Source organism: Typopeltis vanoorti, chromosome 13, assembly GCF_054136105.1.
Source record: "Typopeltis vanoorti isolate ZY-2024b chromosome 13, IOZ_Tvanoo_1.0, whole genome shotgun sequence".
In the NCBI taxonomy this organism is placed as follows: domain Eukaryota; kingdom Metazoa; phylum Arthropoda; class Arachnida; order Uropygi; family Thelyphonidae; genus Typopeltis; species Typopeltis vanoorti.
The window spans coordinates 57,962,641-57,981,640 of NC_143561.1; the positions used below are offsets into that span (position 1 = coordinate 57,962,641).

General features: G+C 36.2%; 2 protein-coding genes across 6 annotated transcripts in view; one reads left to right on the plus strand and one right to left on the minus strand.

The window, feature by feature from the left end:
* The window catches only part of LOC150100187 (heterogeneous nuclear ribonucleoprotein A1-like), a 203,991-nt gene extending 202,413 nt beyond the window's left edge, over nucleotides 1-1,578 (minus strand). For 3 of the 4 annotated variants that reach the window (XR_016549263.1, XM_090403029.1, XM_090403028.1), the window contains exon 1: nucleotides 1,523-1,578. Coding sequence is in view for 2 of the 4 variants with exons in the window: in XM_090403029.1 (XP_090259155.1) it covers nucleotides 1,523-1,537 (15 nt within the window). In the remaining 2 variants the exon portion in view is untranslated. Of the gene's footprint in view, nucleotides 1-1,243; nucleotides 1,263-1,522 lie in introns of those variants that run through there. The other variant, XM_090403030.1, reaches the window with a different exon arrangement.
* Nucleotides 1,579-1,793: 215 nt separating this feature from the next.
* LOC150100188 (chromobox protein homolog 3-like) overlaps nucleotides 1,794-19,000 on the plus strand; it is an 80,696-nt gene continuing 63,489 nt past the window's right edge. The window contains exon 1 of one of the 2 annotated variants that reach the window (XM_090402406.1): nucleotides 1,794-1,956. The gene's annotated coding sequence lies outside the window, so the exon portion shown is untranslated. Of the gene's footprint in view, nucleotides 1,957-2,166; nucleotides 2,289-19,000 lie in introns of those variants that run through there. The other variant, XM_090402407.1, reaches the window with a different exon arrangement.

Genomic DNA, 19,000 nt, shown 5'->3' on the forward strand with positions numbered 1-19,000 from the left:
AAAAATTCCCTAAGAGTTTCTTTGGATCTTAGAATCTCTTCTCATATTCCAGTTTCATCTTCCTTACCATACTAGTCTCTTATATTCTTCATGCATCTGCTCTTCACCTGTCTCCTTATATCTCTTCCATAGCCTCTTGTTCACATGCAGCTCCTGTTTAATATTGTTTGTCATCCACTTTACACCAAATTATGTCCTCTTCACTTGTTAAATACAGCTTACTATTGTTGCTAACAAATATTCCTTCACAATTTCCCAAGCAATGATGATATCCTGGACTATTTGTTCTTTTATGAAAAAAAATTGTACGCAGACACACAAAACTGAGCAATGCATTGAAATACAATTGTTTAATAAACAACGAATTTTCAATAAAAATGATTTTTTAATAATAATATAAAGCTTTTCCATTACTATTTCATATATATATATATTTTTTTTCTTATGATCAGTAATTGAAGAAATATTAAAAACTCCACAGGAAAAAAATACATATATATATATACACCATCCACTGCATCAATGCTAGATATACCAAACATAGGGCCATCAGTGTGTGAAATTAAATGCATTCGACAAATTGATTTTAATTAAATTACTTTTTTAGAATTGACTTTTCAATAGTAATTTCAAGAAATGCGAGTCCGTTATTATTACTTGAATTTGTTTCTTTAAAAATCACCTAACAAAATATCGTAATGATATCTGTTTCTGATATGTTGTTTACTTTCATTGCTGGTATTAGTGCTACCCCACAGAGTTAGTTAAGATATAGAAATTGCGAGTCAGCTAACAGAGAAATTTAAGAAGGGGGGAAATGCAATAGCGCTACAAAACCGGCCCTTCACAAGGTAGCTATAAGTTAGCATTTACGCATATTACGAGTCCTAGGCGCATTTTTCCTGTTGGTTCACCTAACTGCGTTAAAAATATTAATACATTTTTGCAAGAACTATCAAATTCTTATTTTGCAACAACTATAATTAGCTACCGCACGTATTTCTACAAACGAATCCAAAAAAATTAGTAGATATTTTATCAATATAGGTCATTTTGACGTTATCTTACATACAAGTAAATAATTTGCAAAAAAAAAAAAAAAAAAAAAAAAAAATCGATAGAACCGTACTGTTGTAGTTAACGGGCATGCAGAAACCAATTCATTCATAAACCAATACCAAATTGAAGGAACTACATATTCAAATAATATGACATGCAGAAATTAAAATATAATAAAGAGTACTCTTATTATCTCTTTCTCTCAAGAAAAAGCGAGGAAACATGCTGTCATGGCTGCCTTCTTAATGTAAACGGCTTGTGACACCGGCTTCAAACCGCCATTTCTATGTTGCTTTAAATATGCCGCAAAATCGTATTACCATAGCTTTAGCGAATGAGCAATACTTAATCTACAGATAAGTTTGCAATATTCAGGAGTTTTTAACCAAATCAATGTTACTATGTATATATAATCATAAAGTGGTACATAATATATAACAGAATATAATAAACCAACACTTACATCTGCTGCACCCATGACTTTAGTTGCTTCTGAACTCAACGTGTCCACTCAACAAAGAAGTGTATCACGTGATCCTTCGAACGATACGTATTGTGTTCACAACTATTTTATTATTAAAAATATAAATCTGCACTAATTCAAAATATTTCTATCACAAAAATTCTCAAACTATTTTTAAACTATAAAATAAGTTTAAATTATGAGCTATGTCGAAACAGTTAGAAATAAATTAAAAAGTACTGTCGAAATACTTTCCCGCCATTTTGTGCTAAATTGCATTTTTTTTTTATATATTTGCTCCTATAGTTTTCTACAGGAATTAGATACTCGGTAATTGAAGTTTAAATTGTATATATTTAACTGAGTTTGAAATTGGAGAAAAGAAAAAGTGTCTTCGGTGGATTATTATACTTTGCTGTGTGAAATATCACAATGTGAGTATATGATATATACATGTGTCAATATAATGTATATAACATAAGCGCATATAGGGATAGCTTCATTTACACCTTCGTGCGTTTATTCTATGATTTGTTGCCTTCTGCGTTAAGAAGTAGAAAAACAGTTTTAACACTGTTTTTCTACCTCTTTTAACCATGTTTTTAAAGATTAAAAAATGTCAGCTATTTCGAACAGCATTGTTCAAGTGATAGTTTATACTGATGTGGCTGACTGTATAAATCGCCTATATTTTCTCCCATCCGATGCGGTACCTTTTCTTCTCTCAAATGCCTTTATTGTAAGACAAGACAATAACTGCAGGAAGGTAGTAAACTTGACTGTTTATTTTATTTCCATCATGTTAGAATAATGTTGGGAACTCAACAATGAGTATTGAATTTCCAACAACACTGATCCCTTGGGAATCAGTCTAGAACTCCTCATGTGCCCACTCAAGCTCCGATCCTAGCATAGAATTTGTATGGTAGTTAGCCTCTGTACAAAACTGCACATGGCAAATCAGTTAACACGTTTGTATTAATTTCACTGTTGGATAAACTTGAATAGCCAAGATGAACTTAGCATTTATTCGTGACATTATCAACCCTTTAAAAGTACTTAATCGTTACTGAGAAAATGCTATATCATAATATAATTAACAAAACCTACTTGACCACAGGTATTATAATGGATTTTATTTTACTTAATTTTTTAATGCCAGCCGTGAACATATTCTAAAATGATAAAAAAAGATATTACAGAATATTGTAGAGTGAGATCATTTTACAAAATATTCAGAGAAACACATTTAAGACATTCTTAATTGAGCATTGACATGCATTGCCACTCTTAGACCTGGGCAGAGGGCAACTTCCCTGGGATCCTGTGGAAGTTGCCTTTCGAGGGCCCTGCATATCAAAAACAAAAAAATATATATTAAAGAGGTAAAAATTGAATTATTCAGAATCAATCTTATGTAAAATAAATTTTACGGAGTAAATATAATAATTTATGAATTAAGTATGTCTTTATTTAATTACTCATTCAAACATCACTGGCCCATCAACAGAACACCAACACCAATATCATATGAAATTTATATGGAATAAGAGAGAAATTAGTCAAAACCCTAAATTAGCTATACACAAGACAGTGTTCAAACCAATTTTAACGTATGGATCTGAGAGCTAGATTAGAAATAAAACACTTGACCAAAGACTATTAGTTCTGATATTAGCTGTCCGTCCTGTTTGGCCAAAGTAGGACAGCTTACAGCTGCAAGGGACATTTCAGAACACAAGGACTACATCCGGTTTCACCAATACAGCCACTCTGGTCTTGCAGACCATGTGCTGGATATCCGCCATAGAATATGGTGGAAGAAGCCACGATAATACACCATAGTAAATTCAAATACGAAAGCCTTTTCGTGGAATCAGCCCCAGCCCTAAGAAACAATCCAAACCTCAACAAATTTGGGTGCATGAGACTACCCCAAATTTGGGAAACCTACATTAGAAGACCTTCAGCCCAATCCCCCAAGAATACCAATATTGCCCGCTAGGGGACACCATCAGGACTTTTAGGAGAAAGAATAGTTTCCTGCTTCGTCCTCATTTACTGTTTGTTGTGATTGTTCACTTATCTTGCTTTTAAGTTCCTGTGAAAATGGCAAAGTGATATTGCCGAAATATTGAAAGTGTATTAAAATTTATGTTAAGGTATATCCTATTATACGCTGTAATTTTCTTAAGCTATTTAGTAAAAATGCATAACCAACGTCTATGCCTTTCCACGAGAATTACGATAATCCATGGGAATGCCATTGCATGTAAGGCCCGCCATTACCGTAAAATGAAGTTAAAGCTATCAAGACAACTGAATCGTCTCGCCTTCCTAAAACGCTGCCGGGATAACCAGATAATCCCAAACTGTGTCAAATTTAAGCACCGTTTCTCTTTGCAAAAGGCTCTTCGTATTTATAACTGTGCCAGCCAACCCCCCCCCCCTCCCTCATAACAAGGATTACTCTAAATCCATCATCATACGCTATATATCCGAGGCACCTTGGAAAAAATTACAAAAATCCTAAAAAAGCATGGCTTAACTTCTTGTTACAGACCATATAAAAAATTGGCATCCCTTATCCGCTCTACTTAAAGCCAAAGTAGAACAGCTTACAGCTGCCCTACTTTGGCCAAACAGGCAGGACAGCTAATAATAGAATTTCAGAATTTCAAGGACTACATCCGGTTTCACCAGTACAGCCACTCTGGTCTTGCAGACCATGCACTGGATACCCGCCATAGAATACGGTGGAAGAAAGCCACGATAATACACCGTAGTAAATTCAAATATGAAAGGATTTTCATCAAATCAGCCTCAGCCCTAAGAAACAATCCAAACTTCAACAAATTTGGGTGCATGAGACTGTCCCAAGTTTGGGAAACCTACATCAGAAGACCTTCAGCCCAATTGCCCAAGAATACCAACATTGCCTGCTATGGGGACACCATGAGGACTTTTAGGAGAAAAAGAATAGCTTCCTGCTTCGTCCTCACTTGTTTTCGTCCTGTTTGTTGTGCTTGCATGCACATGTCTTGCTTTTGAGTTCCTGTGAAAATGGCAACGTGACGTTGCCGGAATATTGGAAGTGTATTAAAATTTATTTTAAGGTATATCCTGGTATACGTTGTAATTACCTTAAGCTATTTAGTAAAAATACATAACCAACGTCTAAGGCTTTTCACGAGAATCAGGAATGTGTGAGCAGAGCTAATTGCAGATGGTATGGTCACTTAAATAGAATGGGAAAGGAAAGATTAGCAGAACAATTCTCTGTTGGGTTGGCAGGAAAAAGACCCAGAGGAACACCAAGTATATTTTTACTGGATTGATATAGTAAAAAGTGTCTTAGAAGACGGAAAAAAGAAATGGAATTCATCCTTCTAAGAGATAATTACTTGAAACAGCATATAACCGAAGGAACTCATGGTGTGTGAGTGTTGGATCTGATCATTGGTCCAGAAGACCTATGCATAAGTATGGTGTCCACGTTACCTCTGATTTTTGAGAGTGGTCATGCAGCAATGACTTGGGAGGCTGTAAAATTTATGGATTTCTCTCTTAAGAAGGGAAGTATATATGGAACTACAGGTTAGGTAATTATAACAAGTTCTGAGGCAGCTTACAGCTGCCCCATGGCATAAAAAATTGCAGGGAAGAGATGTTAGCAGTGCATTGAGAATAATCAGCTGGTTATCAGAGGGAAGCAATATCAGAATGTATTCTCATGGTCAGGAAGATAAATAAGGTAGGTGTTATCTGCAAAAAAAGAAAATGTTATGGAGAGTTTACAAGGTGATCAGTACACTCACGAGCTGTACAAATCTCAGGCTAGAAAGGTTACCAGCATAGTAAGGGAGGTTAAATCAGGTTATGAGAAGACCTTAACCAAGCAGGTTAAAGGAAATTCCAAAGAATGCTTTCACTACATGGCAAGTAAAAGGAAGAATGACTTTGGAAGACCTTAGTGGACTCTGATGGTATCGAGGTGACTGTCTGATGCAATGGTAGAGTTACTAAGTAACTAATTTTCAAGTCTGTCACCCGAATGAGAATATTTCTCTGTCTTCTGTAGCAGTAACTAATATGGAAATGAATTGAAGTTAATAAATCAGGTACGTAGGATGTTGCAAAATTTATATGCAAATACTACTGTTGGTTTGGATGGGATATCAGCTCGGATATTACATGAATGTGCAAAGGAATTGTCAGTGTCCCTTGCTTGGCTATTTCACTTAGATCTGATAAGGTCCCTAGGGAGTGGAAGGAAGGTAAAATAGTTCCTTTGCATAAAGGAGGCTTTTAGACTGCGGTAGAAAATTGCAGGCCAATCGCTATCTTGGGACTGGTGGTAAAAGTATTGGAAAAGTTGGTTAAAGACAGAATTCAGGAATTGGTGGATAACAGTATGATACTTTGTGATGGGGGGGGGGGGGGGAAACTGAGCTTTAACAAAATGTTTTTGTTAAAGGTCAGTCTCTTGCCTTAGTAATTTATTAACTTTTTATAATAGAGTGACAGTTGAGTTGGACAAGGGAAAAGCTACACAGTGATGCTGCTGGATTTGTTTTACATTATGGGAAAATACTAAGGATAGTGATCAGAGCTTACCCCACCTTTACTACGAGTTGCTCCTGTCATGAAAGGTTTGCTTACGCTTGGATCTGCCGAAACTTTTATAGTTTCTATCTATATTCAGCATAAAACTCTCGCAGTTTCTCTGAAACTCTTGTAGTTTCTCTATTTGGCTTTGAAATAATGTTGGATTTAATATCCACTTAATTTGAATAATTTTGGCTTTCTATTTCAGCAGTTTTTCTAAGGCTTTTGAGATATTGGGGTATTTGTTAGTGAAAAAGTCTATAATTATATGGACTTTTTCACTAACAGCCGAAAAGTCCATATAAAGATTTCCCTTATTAGGATGCACTGCATACAAATATTTGGAGGAAGGAAATGGAAGATGAAAATTACATGTATTATACAATTTGTAATTCTTATTGTATGCACTAGGTTACTTGTGACAGTAGTACTCAGTAGGAAAATAAATTAGAAATTATGATTCAGGTTATGTGAATTTCATTGTCTCATGCGACACCACCACCACACTTCTTATTGAAGGCATGTAGCAGCTTAGAAAAAAAGTCTGTTTGGTCTCTAGAATGTTTCCAGACTATGTAAAAATAACAAAAATACAAATAAATAAATAAAGTTAATAAAAGATGGGGGAAAAAATCCTTGATTCACTACCAGTTAATCACATTAAAAAAAAAAAAAAAATATATATATATATATATATATATATATAGCAGGGTTTTTTCCTCCCGGAAACTCGGGTTTTTCATCCCACATATAGAAAATCTGCCCTTCAGAACACACACACAATTTACAGACAAAAAATATTAGCTGTGGTGGTAGGCAGTAGATGGCGCTGATGTAGGTGATTGGTAGTAGAGGTTCGGTATAGTGGTGGAGACGGAGAGTTGTTCAATAGGTGTCCTCCCACGATGAGTCTTCAGACTCCTTGGAGGTGTCACGAATAATAATAATAATAATATATATATATATATTTAACTGGTAGTGATAGAAAGGGAGATTTAGTGGATAGTTAGGATTGTCTGGTATTCTAATGTGCACGAAAGTTATATCATTTGGAAAAATAAGAGGCCCACTATTTATACATAAAATTTGGGAACGTGACTTCACTATTAGAAAAAATATGTTGAAGAAAGTCAGTTAGTGGTTGTTGTTGTTGTTGTCGAGTCCATTGAAGAGCTTCTAGATATGACCATGAATCTGTAGAACTGCTTTGAGAATCTGTCGAATTTTGGTGGAGTAGAGCTTTTCTCTAGGGTTATTGTCAATTTTCTGTAGAGCAGCAGTAATTTCTGGACAAGAATAAATGTGGACAGATGTTAGTTCAACTCCTAGACAGTTTTTGCATGTTTCATGGCTCCTGCTACCGTCTGACTGAATTTTCATTCCTTTAAAATGTTCCGTTCTTAATCTGGTGAAGATTGTAGTTATTTCTCTATTTTCATTAATTTCACTGATTTCATTCTTCTTCTTGATAGTTTGTTTTACCAATCTATTTTGGCGACAGAGTTAGCATCATTTAGTGATAGTGAGTGTAATTTTTGAGGTATCTTGCTTCTTTGGCTAGTCTGTCTGCTCTTTCGTTGCCTTCAATATTTACATGGGCTGGTATTATCCATTGCAGCGTGCGGTTCTTATTTTTCAAATTTAAGGTTGTTAGTAGTTCATGAATTTTCCATTTTTAATGCCTCAAGTGTATTTTGAGTCGCTGTAGATGATTATTCCTTGTGCAATGTTTATTACTGGATTTGAAAAAAAAATAGAATTTGAGAGCTGCTTGTATGGCTGTTAATTCACAAGTGAAGTTTGAAGCTATTTCGCCAGCTGTGGTTTTGATTTGCATTTGCTTGCCTTTAGTTAGAGTTAGGAAAATCCCTGAACCTCCTTGGTTGAGTGCTTCATCAGATGATCCATCAGTGTAGGCAATGACATGGTTTGGATTATTTAAGTGATGTATAGTGTCAAGTCGTTTTCTTTTATTTTATTGCTGTGAATCCTTTTTTTGAACAAGCTTTAAGGAGATTAAAGTTTATCATTGTGTTTTTCGGTAGAATAGTGGAAAAGAATGGCTCTTTGCTTATTTCAATGGATCGGTGCTTTAAGCCAATCTGTTTTCTAATTTCTTGATCATATTGTAACGTACATGATCTGTTTAGTCTAGATTTTCTTGTCCAGGCATCGAAAGTCCTGAGTGAGTGTGATCCTGTTAGTGACTCCTTATTTGTGGATGAGACTGCACCTATAATAATTTTTGCTGCTCTTGATTGTACTCTGTCAAGTTTTTTCTTTTGAGCTAATAGAAGCTGGAGCCCAGATTGATGAGGCATATTCCATAGTGGGTCGTATGAGTGCCGTATATGTAGTTTTGAGTGTCTTCGGTTTTGCACCTCACTTCGTTCCACGAAGCCTTTTGATGATATTAAGCTTTTTAAGAGCTTTATTAGATAGATTTGTAATATGAGTTGTAAATCTCAAAATACTTAGGTTAGGCCTAAGTATTTTGGAGATTCTGTTTTTTCTATTTTGGTAATATATATTTTGATTTGAGGGTTGTAATTGTGTCTATTTTTTCTATCAGTGGAAAAGATAATCTGTTTTGTTTTTTATGGGTTTATCTGTTGTAAGTTCCTTTTGCCCATTTTTCTAAGCCTTTTATTGAATTATTTAGAACTTTTTCACATTGTTGAGGATTACTGCTTGTGTGCAGATTGCTATTTTTGTGTCATTTATTATGTGAGGATGGATATTGTTCATATAGATGAGAAATAGGAGTGGACTTAAAACAGAACCTTGTGGAACTCTAACCCAAGTTTGCATGTTGGAATAAATTCCATTAACTTTTACTTTCATTTTTCTTCCTTTCATGAAATCTGAAATCCAATTTAATGCATTCCCCCTTATTCTAGTATCGTATACAATTTTTATTAACTTTTGTCTCAAGACGTGATTGTGGGCAGCTGTGAGATCCAAGAATATTGCTGTTGTCTTCTTTGGCGGTTTTTCTTGAAAGCCATCTATGACTGATTGGCGAAGATAAAATAATTGATCTTCTGTACTGTATGCAGTTTGGTAGAAGTTGATCTTGTTATTTTCTAAGAGCCAATTCATAAGTCTGGTATGTATTATTCTTTCGTTTAGTTTACAGAGAGTGTGCTAGTCAAAGCTATTGGACTGTAGCTGTTACAGTCACTAGGGTTTTTGTTAGGTTTTAGTAAGGGTATAATGACTGATGTTTTCCAGATTTTTGGTAGTTTTCCTGCATTCCAAGAGGTATTAAATATCTTCAGAAGGCAGTTTTTGGCTATTTTTCCCCATGTTTTTAATTACATGTCCAAAGGTAAGATCAATTCCAAGTGATTTGTCAGGGTCAGTTTGACTAATTGCTGTTTCTATTTCTGTCATTGTGAGGTCTGAGTAAAGATCTCGTCAGAGGGATAGGTTCTGGATTATATTAGCAGTTGTTTTGCAATTTTCCTGCACTTTTTGCCTTCTTTGTTGTATTGCAGCTTGCTTGCATTAGAGTAATGTTTGGCTAGTAAATTTGCCATCTGTTTGTTTGTTGCTGCTGTATTGGTTCCTGAGGAGACTGTGTTTGAAGAGTGATCAGTATCCGGAAGTGTTGCATTGTTTAATAGTCTGATGATGTTCCAGTGTTGTGAGTCTTTACTTGGGTCTAGTCTATTGCAGTGTTCTTCCCACTTTTTTTGTTTGCACTTAGTTCATCAATGTTTTGAGTTAATTCTATTAACTTCTTTCTGTTGTCTTCTGTATTATTTTGTTTTAACTGTTCATTGATAATATCTCTTTCAGTGATCATAGCACTGATATTGTGATCTTTCTAAAATGGAACCCGATTGTTTTTCCTGTGACCTCTGGGAATTAAATTTTTTGCAGCTTTCTATATGTTGTTAGTTAGTTCTAGTAGTTGCTGATCAAGTTCTTTACTTGTGGGTATGCCAGTGCAATAGGTTTCTAATAGTTGTGTGTATTTAGGCCAATTTGCTTTTCTGAAATTCCAAGATCTCTTTGTCTGTGGTTTTTGGTTTAGCTGCAAATTAATCGTTATGATAATAGGTCTGTGATCACTGATGCCATTCTTTAATATTTTCCACTGGGTAAGACTCACAGTTTCATAATCTACTGCTGTGATGTCTAATGCTGATACTGTGCCTGTTGTTTATGATCTCAAGGTTTAGATCATCAATTATGTCTTCCATGAAGAGCGTCTGTTATGATCACAGTTTGTGGTTGATCTTATGATAAGATAAAGGCAGTAAATTACTTTTACTCATAATTCTAGCTCATCTTTTGTATATGTAAGATTGACACCTTTCAAACACTGGTCAAAAACAAAGCAAACATTGTTAATATTTGCTTGGTTTATAATTGAAACTCAGATATCAGTCTTAAATTGAACTGAATTCTATTGAGAAGTAATTTTTCTACATATAGTACAGGAAGGGGGGGGAAATATGTGTGTGGTTATATTTCATCTCTTTTTCTCAATGAATGATACATACAAATGAATTTGAAAGAATTTGGTGAAGAGATGGTCAAAAAGAGGATTCTATGTGGACGGATTCTTATAAAATGAAAGTATTGCAATAAATCTATTAAACATATATATACACATGAAGTCATAGGAAATTATCACTCCCCCCCTCTGTGAGACAAGATGTGAAGTCCTCCATTATTATAGAGGACTTCAACTGTTGGATGAAGCAAAAATGAAGAGCGAGAAAGTGGAGTTATAAGTCTCCTGCCACACTATGATAGATGCAAATTGAGGAGGAGGGCATTGATAGCAAACAAATCAATATGCAGCTTATGTACCTGTTGTTTATGATCTCGAGGTTTAGATCATCAATTATGTCTTCCTGTGAAGGAAGACATAATTGATTATCTAAACATTGATGATCAGGCAGAAGGGATGATGTAGGATTTGTAGACCTATGGTCTAAGTTTGATGGAAAGAAGGATTTGTATAATGCTAACAGAATGCATCTGAATGGTTTTAGTGTTAGGTGTCCAGAGACAGAGCTTTGTTAACTGAGCATGCTGAAATGCAAAGTCAGGAAAACTTGAGCAATTAGGGTGGATGCAGGTGAGTGTGCGTGAAGGCACCATTGAGACAAATGAGCATAAAAATGACCAACAAGTTCATAATCTAGTCTCTCAAGCAAAAATATTGCATAGGGTAGTCAGTTCAGAAAGTAAAGGTGGTTATGGGCCTGAAGGGATGCTGCAGTTACTAATGCCATCAGTATCAGGAACAAGAGGAAGGAGTTTTTTGTTATTGGTTAGTGTGATCTCGCCAAAAGTTATAGGCATTAGTAAGACTTGGCTAACAGCAGATGATGTAGTTACAGGAATAGAATCAAGGATTTAGTATTTTCAGGTAAGATGGGTTGTGGAGTGGAGTACTGCTGATGATGGCATATGAATTGCAGCCAAAAAGAATAGGAGATAGGCATGGGTAGGTGCTACTCATTTGAAACAGTCTGGTGTGAGATCAAGGCCAATAAGACAAAATGTATGGCTGGTTGCTGTTATAGGCAGGGAGTTCCAGGGATGATCTGGAAGACGTATCAGCAAATTAGTACAATGAGCAGGTCAAGTGATTATTATGGAGGACTTCAACTGTGGAGATATACATTGGATGGAAAAAATATCGCATGGCTAAAAAGAAATGGAATTTATACACCTACTTGGAAATCATTACTTGAGGCAGTGTATGATGTAGAGCCTTGTTCTTCAACCTGTGGTCTGCGGACCGGTGCCGGTCCGCCAAAAATTTCTGCCCAATCATGTAGCAGCTACATGATTCTGGCACTACATTGTTGCAGGGCGAGCGGGACGCTGCACGCAACAATGTAGCACCCAAAATATATGCGAAGTGCGCGGCCATCGAATGCCAGTATTGCATCAGCTTGCCTGTCGACGACACTTCGCAAAAATTCTTATTTTATCGTGCTTGTCCGTATTGTTTTCTAATATTGTGTTGTGGTATTTCAGAAAACAAGCTATTTCTTTTGTAAAATTTGAAACCCTACAAAATGGAGACAAAAAAAGTCAAACAGCAAAACCTTTTAACCTTCTTTAGTAGAGACAATATTCAGGAGAAAAGTAGTGATGGTACCGAAACTATGCCAAGTACTAGTGCTTCAAGTTTAGAAGAAACAAAGAAAAAGAAATATGTCGATACTTCGGAATGTGCAATACAAACCAAAAAAAAGAAAAGGAAACTTTGTTAGGCATTTCGACAAGGACTATTTAAAGCTTGGTTTCATTGTAGCCCCTGGCAGTGAACTATTGCCACAGCCTTTGTGTGTAGTATTACTACACACAAAGTATTACTACATACTTTGTATGTAGAGAGTTTATTGATAAGCCACTGGACTTTTTTTTTTTTTTCAAAGATTACGTGACCAGATGAAAAGTTAGAAAAGTGAAATGAAAATGATGACAACTAGTGACTAGTCGCTGCTTCGAGCGTCTTATTTAGTTGCTCTTCGAATAGCTAAAACTAAAAAACCGTTTACCATTGGTGAGAAGTTAGTAAAGCCTTGTATCTTATATGTCATACGAGAAATTTTGGGTCCTCAAGCCACTAAAAAACTGGTGGCTATATCACTTTCAGACACCACCATTCAGAGGAGAATTATTAATATGGCCACCAATATTGAAAAGCAAGTTGTAGAGGGAATAAAGAAATCGAGATGTTTTGCGATTCAACTTGATGAATCAACTGACGTGAGTAATCATACTAATCCTACTTTGCTTCGTGAGGTATAGTGAAGATGAAGACTTCAGGGAAGAACTTCTTTGTTGCCTTGACTTACCTAGACAGACCACTAGTTCAGAGATATTTAATGCTCTTGATGGGTTTTTCAAGTGCATGGGCTTAGACTGGAGCAAATATATCGGAGTGTGTATCGACGGCGCTGCGAGCATGACTGGACGTCGCTCAGGAGTAGTTGTGAAAATAAAGGAAGTCGTGCACCCAGAAGTTTTGTCCACTCACTGTATGATCCACTAGGAGCACCTAGCTGCAAAGAAGCTTTCTACTGAACTAAACACTGTGATGTAGAAAGTATTTTTAACTTGGGTATAGTTATGTTAAAGATACCAAGCAATTTTAAACCTGGTTTTACTCCATTTTTTCCCAAGTAAGCAAACAGACAAAATGTCAAGTTTGCACCTGCAATTGATGCAAGACTAGCTGATCCCACAGGTAGTGCAAGACCAAGGCAACTCGTGGTAAAGGTGGAGCAAACTCTGATCTGATATTAAGATTAGTGATCAGAGCTTGCTTCCCCCTTTACCACGAGTTGTCTTGGTCTTGCACTACCTGTGGGATCAGCTAGTCTTGCATCAATTGCAGGTGCAAACTTGACATTTTGTCTGTTTGCTTACTTGGGAAAAAATGGAGTAAAACCAGGTTTAAAATTGCTTGGTATCTTTAACATAAACACTGTGATGAACGATGCGGTGAAGATCATTAATGAAATTTGTAGTCGAGATGTGAACTACAGGCTGTTCACGACACTGTGTGAGAGTGTAGACTCACACCACCAACATCTTCTCCATGCAGAAGTGAGGTGGTTATCGAGAGGAAAGGTTCTTGCATGCCTTTTCGAACTGAGGGAAGAAGTAAAGCAGTTTCTGCGATAGTGAAAATCTGACCTAGTAGAGCCTTTGTTGAATGAGGAATGAATGGTGGACATGTTTAGCCTTTTTAAAGAACTTAATATTTCTCTTCAGGGGTCTTGTACAAATATTTTTACACTGAGAAATAAAATAGATGCGTTCAAAAAGAAGCTGGCTCTTTGGGATAGTCGCGTACAAGAGGGAGATATAGAAATTTCCACTTTTGGGAGAATTTTTGATTGCTGCTGATGTCAACAAGAAAGTCATAATCAACATAATGTCAACATTTAAGGGTGTTAGCTGAAAACTTAAATAATTATTTCCCTGAAAATGAGGATCTTCGTAAAGGTAACTTCTGGATTAATAATCCTTTCTTGGAAGATATAAAATCATGCACACATGATCCTCATGAAAAAGAAAAGCTGATCGAGTTGTCTTCTGATGTCACTCTGGTGTCCAGACATAAAATGCAATCATTGTCTCAATTTTGGATATCACTCGAAAAAGAATATCCATCTCCGAGTTATAACGCTATCAAATTGTTGGTCATTTTTTCGACTTCCTATTTGTGTGAAAAGACTTTTTCAGCCATGTCAGTAATAAAAGCCAAACAGAGAAATCGGATGGATGTTATTGCAGTGCTTCGTCTCTCAGAAACAACGCTCCAGCGCCACGTATATCAAATTTTTTAACCTCTAAGCAGTAGCAGATGTCACACTAGCTAAAAATGCTAAAAAATCTACATTGGTTTATGTTTCTGTCTTAGCCATCAGCCAGTCCGCGAAATATTTCTCCTATTTTCCCCGGTTCACAGATGTAAAAAGGTTGTAGAACACTGATGTAGAGTACTTGGGATGTGGATCTGGTCATAGGATCAGCCATAACCAAGGTGGCCCCATTCCTTTTGATTGAGGAAAATGACCATGCTCTTTTGACTTTATAGATTGTAAAACATGTGAAATATTCTGTCAAGAAGGAGTATATGTGGAACTACAGGACAGGTGATTCTGACAAGCTTAGGAGGAAGTTTGAAGTTGTGCATGGAAGATAGTTAAGGGTTATCTAGAGGAAGCAATATTAACTTGCATACCTAAGGTAAAGAGTGTTAATCAGGTAGAAGTTAGATGAATGAGTAATATCATTAAGATGTATCATGAGCTGCAGAAAAAGAAAATATTGTGAAAGGTATATGAGGAGAAAGGTTACCTTATACCATGAACAGTACAAGGATCAGGCAAGAAAGATGACCGGCATGATAAGGAAGGCAAAATCAGATTATAAGGAGAAACTAGCTGAGCAGGCCAAAGGAAATCCCAAAGAGTTCTTTCATTATGTGGCAAATAAGAGGAAGAATAACTTTAATGATTGCTGCTGGTGATGATGAGGTGAAAAAAGCAGATAAAATAGTTGAGTTACTGAGTGACCACTTTGCAAAGGTATATCATCCAAGTGAGGTTAATGCTGTGACATACATGACAGAGACTTATGGGGGAACAGAGGTGGATGAATTGCAGGTTCTTGGGATATTGCAGAATCTCAATGTAAATATGGCTGTGGGATGAGATGGGATATCAGCTCACATTTTATTATAGACCAATCAGTATGTCAGGAGTGTGGTAAAATACTGGAAAAATTGGTTCCACGTGACTCAAAGAATGTCATATGGAACTCTGTTACACAAATTAAAACAAATGGAGATGATATGACACTAGTTATGTGGATAAAAGAGTGGCTGCTGAACAAATATCAAAAAGTGGTATTGGAGGAGCAGAAAGTAGGTGACTAGTGATGTGCCGCAAGGTTCATGCTAGGACTACTGCCTGCTGTTTTATTTGTTCATAAATGATATAGGAAATAACTTTGAAAAAAAAATAGTCAGTTTGCTGATGATGCAAAATTAGGTAGAGTAATAGTTAATCCAGGTGATGTGAAGAGCTTGTAGGATGATTTAAATAGACTGTCAGTGTGGACAAAAGATAATGGATGTCATTTTAATGTGGAGAAATGTAAAGTTATTGATTTTGGGATAAATCAGTTACAAACAATGTGCCATGTTGATGGAGTACTCGAGGAAATAGATGAAGGTGGGGATTATAGGGGTAGTGGTAGACAGAGAGTTGAAGTTTAGAAGACATATTGCTAAGGTATCTCATAAGGTTACTTGGTTATTGAAGAACACTAACATGTAAAGACAGGAAATTGTTATTCCTCTTTATAAGGCCTTGATACATTCACATCTGGATTATTGTGCTCAGGTCTGGTCTCCTGTATTTCTTGGGGATGAGAAATTGCTGGATAGAATCCAATGTGGATGACCAAGATGGTGAGTGGTCTGTGGAATGCTCCCTATGATGATAGATCGAGGGGGGGGGGGTTATAGGTTGCAAAAGTTGGTTGATAGGCAAAAAAAAAAAAGTGGGGATAAGATGCATTTTGTATGAGTTTGGTTTACTGTATGTGTGTGTATATATACACACATACAGTATGTATATACAGTATATATACACATACATACACATATACAGTAAAACCCCTTTTTTACACTTTTCAGGGGACTGGTGGAAGAAAGTGTAAATAGCAGGAAATGTAAAAAAATTATTTAAAAAAAGGCTAAAAGATGACACTGCTAGTATATGAGTACATACTAGAATATTTTTTAAAAGTAATAGGCCTACAGATTTAAATTTTAATATGAATAAAAGACAAGGGACTTTGTTTAATTTTGGTGTTAAGAAATCTCTTATTGAAGGTGTTTGTGATTCATCCAGCTCCAGCCTACAAAGCGATCTCCAAGATGTACAAAATGAGGGGAAAACTACCACCACACAGAAAGTCTGCAAATCACTCATAAGTACTTATATTATAAATTTTCGGTGATCAGAATGGGATATGTCAATGAAATTCAGCACAATATTTAATGATGTTGGCCTAAGGAAACTACAATATGTATGCTACATGCTACAAGATTTCATTGGTCCAGTGATTGATAACTGATTTAAATGTAATTTTATATTTATCAACATGTCACACCATATACTTAAGTGTACTAATAGTCTTTATGATTATGCCATAATTATTAATACTTTACAAAATAACCAAGGTATTCCGTGAAAATTTCAAGATTTGCAAAATGTTCCGTCGCAGGAAAAATCTGCACTAGACTGTAAATTCATCTTCAACTTTTGTTCATATTCAACATTCTATCAGGAACTTGAATGAGGAATATCTCTAAAAGGAAAAGCCAGTAGCAGTGTGCCCCAAGGTTCTTCTGTGTTTTGGGAATATTACTATTTCACGCATTCAGTGCCACTGATGCTAAATATAAAGCATCAAACCAGTATTTGTGTATGTGCCAATGCCACTTCTAAGCATTGTAATACTTGTGTTCCTATGTTGCATAAATTTGGCCTGGCAGTCAAACTGCGTGAATATGTAGGCCAAGGTCATTCTGAATGGCCTCAAAACATTGTCATATGAGTGACAGCGAACATGTTAACTTGTATGCTAACGAGAAAAGTTTGAATGGGAGGTCCCACTCTATGATATGCAGATATCATAGAGTGAGACCTCCCATTTTGGCAAAATAAGAAATTTTGCCAAAATTGTGAGCAAGGCACAGCAGATTATGGCAATAATGCAGAAGACAAGACTTTAGAAGTAAGGATGTTATCATTCCATTGCATAAGAATGATCAGAGCACAAATGGATTTACTGTGCACATTTGGTCTGCAGGCTTTCAAAAATAAAGATATTGTAAAGGGTCCAGCAGCAATTGACAAAGGCAGTATTAAGTATGAATACAGATTGAGGAAACACAATTAGCAGTGTAATGGATAGAAAAAGGTTGAGGAGGTTATGAACTAGACAAAAGTTGATAGGGGTTAATACTAGATAACATGGATGAGATTTTCATAGAATGGGTGTCAGGGAGAGCACAAGAAATTATCTCTAAATCTAAAAGCTGTATGTATGGGGCAGGATTTTTGTGTCAATAGTGGTACACTGTTTCTGCACTCATTGCTAGAGAGCAGTGAATACATTTAAGACATAGTATGAGTTGTGTGTGTGTATGGGGAGTAAGACCTAAAATGAGTCCACAGAGGTCTGATAATAATAAATCAAAGAATCCCATTTGCAGTTTTGGCTCGTGGTCAAGATTTGTGCGATTTTATAGTTCCCAGAACCTACAAATTCTGATGCGACTATTTTAACAAATATATACAGGGTGTTCGGGATAAATTTGACAGTTTCGTAAGGAAAAAGAAAATCTTCTTTGTATCTATTAAATTTAATGAATTGACAAAAAAACATTACAGGCAGAGTTAATTACAATACTATCAACAAGATTTACTCAAAATAACCACCATTAGCATCGATCACAGCTTCAATTCTGCTTCGGAACCTCGAACAAGCTGATGCTACAGTCTCCCTGGGAAGGGCAGCAAAAACCGTTTTAATTTTATCCATTAACTGGGCTTTTGTATTACTGGAAGTGCGATTGGTGTCTTTTTCAACTGCGCCCCATACAAAATAATCCATGGGGTTAAGGTCTGGGGAGTTTGGAGGCCAAACATTTGGACTGGTGAAGTCGTAGAAATTTTCAGACAACCATTTTTGACTTTTCCCAGAGGTGTGGCAAGGGGCCGAATCCTGCTGCCATACATACGGCCTACCATTGGCTACCCTTGTTATCCAGGGCTTGACTACAGTTAGCAACTCCACGAACAAAGCCCGAATTCCAATGCCAGGGTTCTTCAACACCTGTTCCTGCAGATTTGCGAGGAATTCTGCTGTACGAACGCAATCAGATCGTCTGCTAGGGATCTTTCTTCTTGCTACATCCTCGTAGTCACCATTGCAAGTCTCTAGTTCATGCCTGATTGTTTTTACTGTATTCAGGGAGCATTGGGCAGCAGTCGTAATATCCTTATTTTGATGGCGGGCACGAATCATCATGATACAAGTTATTCTCTTCCATGATTCAGGTGGGTTCCAGCTATCCATCCTTTCTGACATCTTGTATATGAATGAAGAAGGGTCCAAACTTTTAAATGAAGAGAAGTGTGTGTTAATACATGTAACTTACGGAAAAATATAATTAATTATAAATATGTCAAATTTATCCCGAACACCCTGTATATATATATCATCATCATCTATTGTAGATCCACTGATGGATGAAGGCCTTTCCAAGATTACTCCAAACTCTCTGTTCGTAGCTCTCCT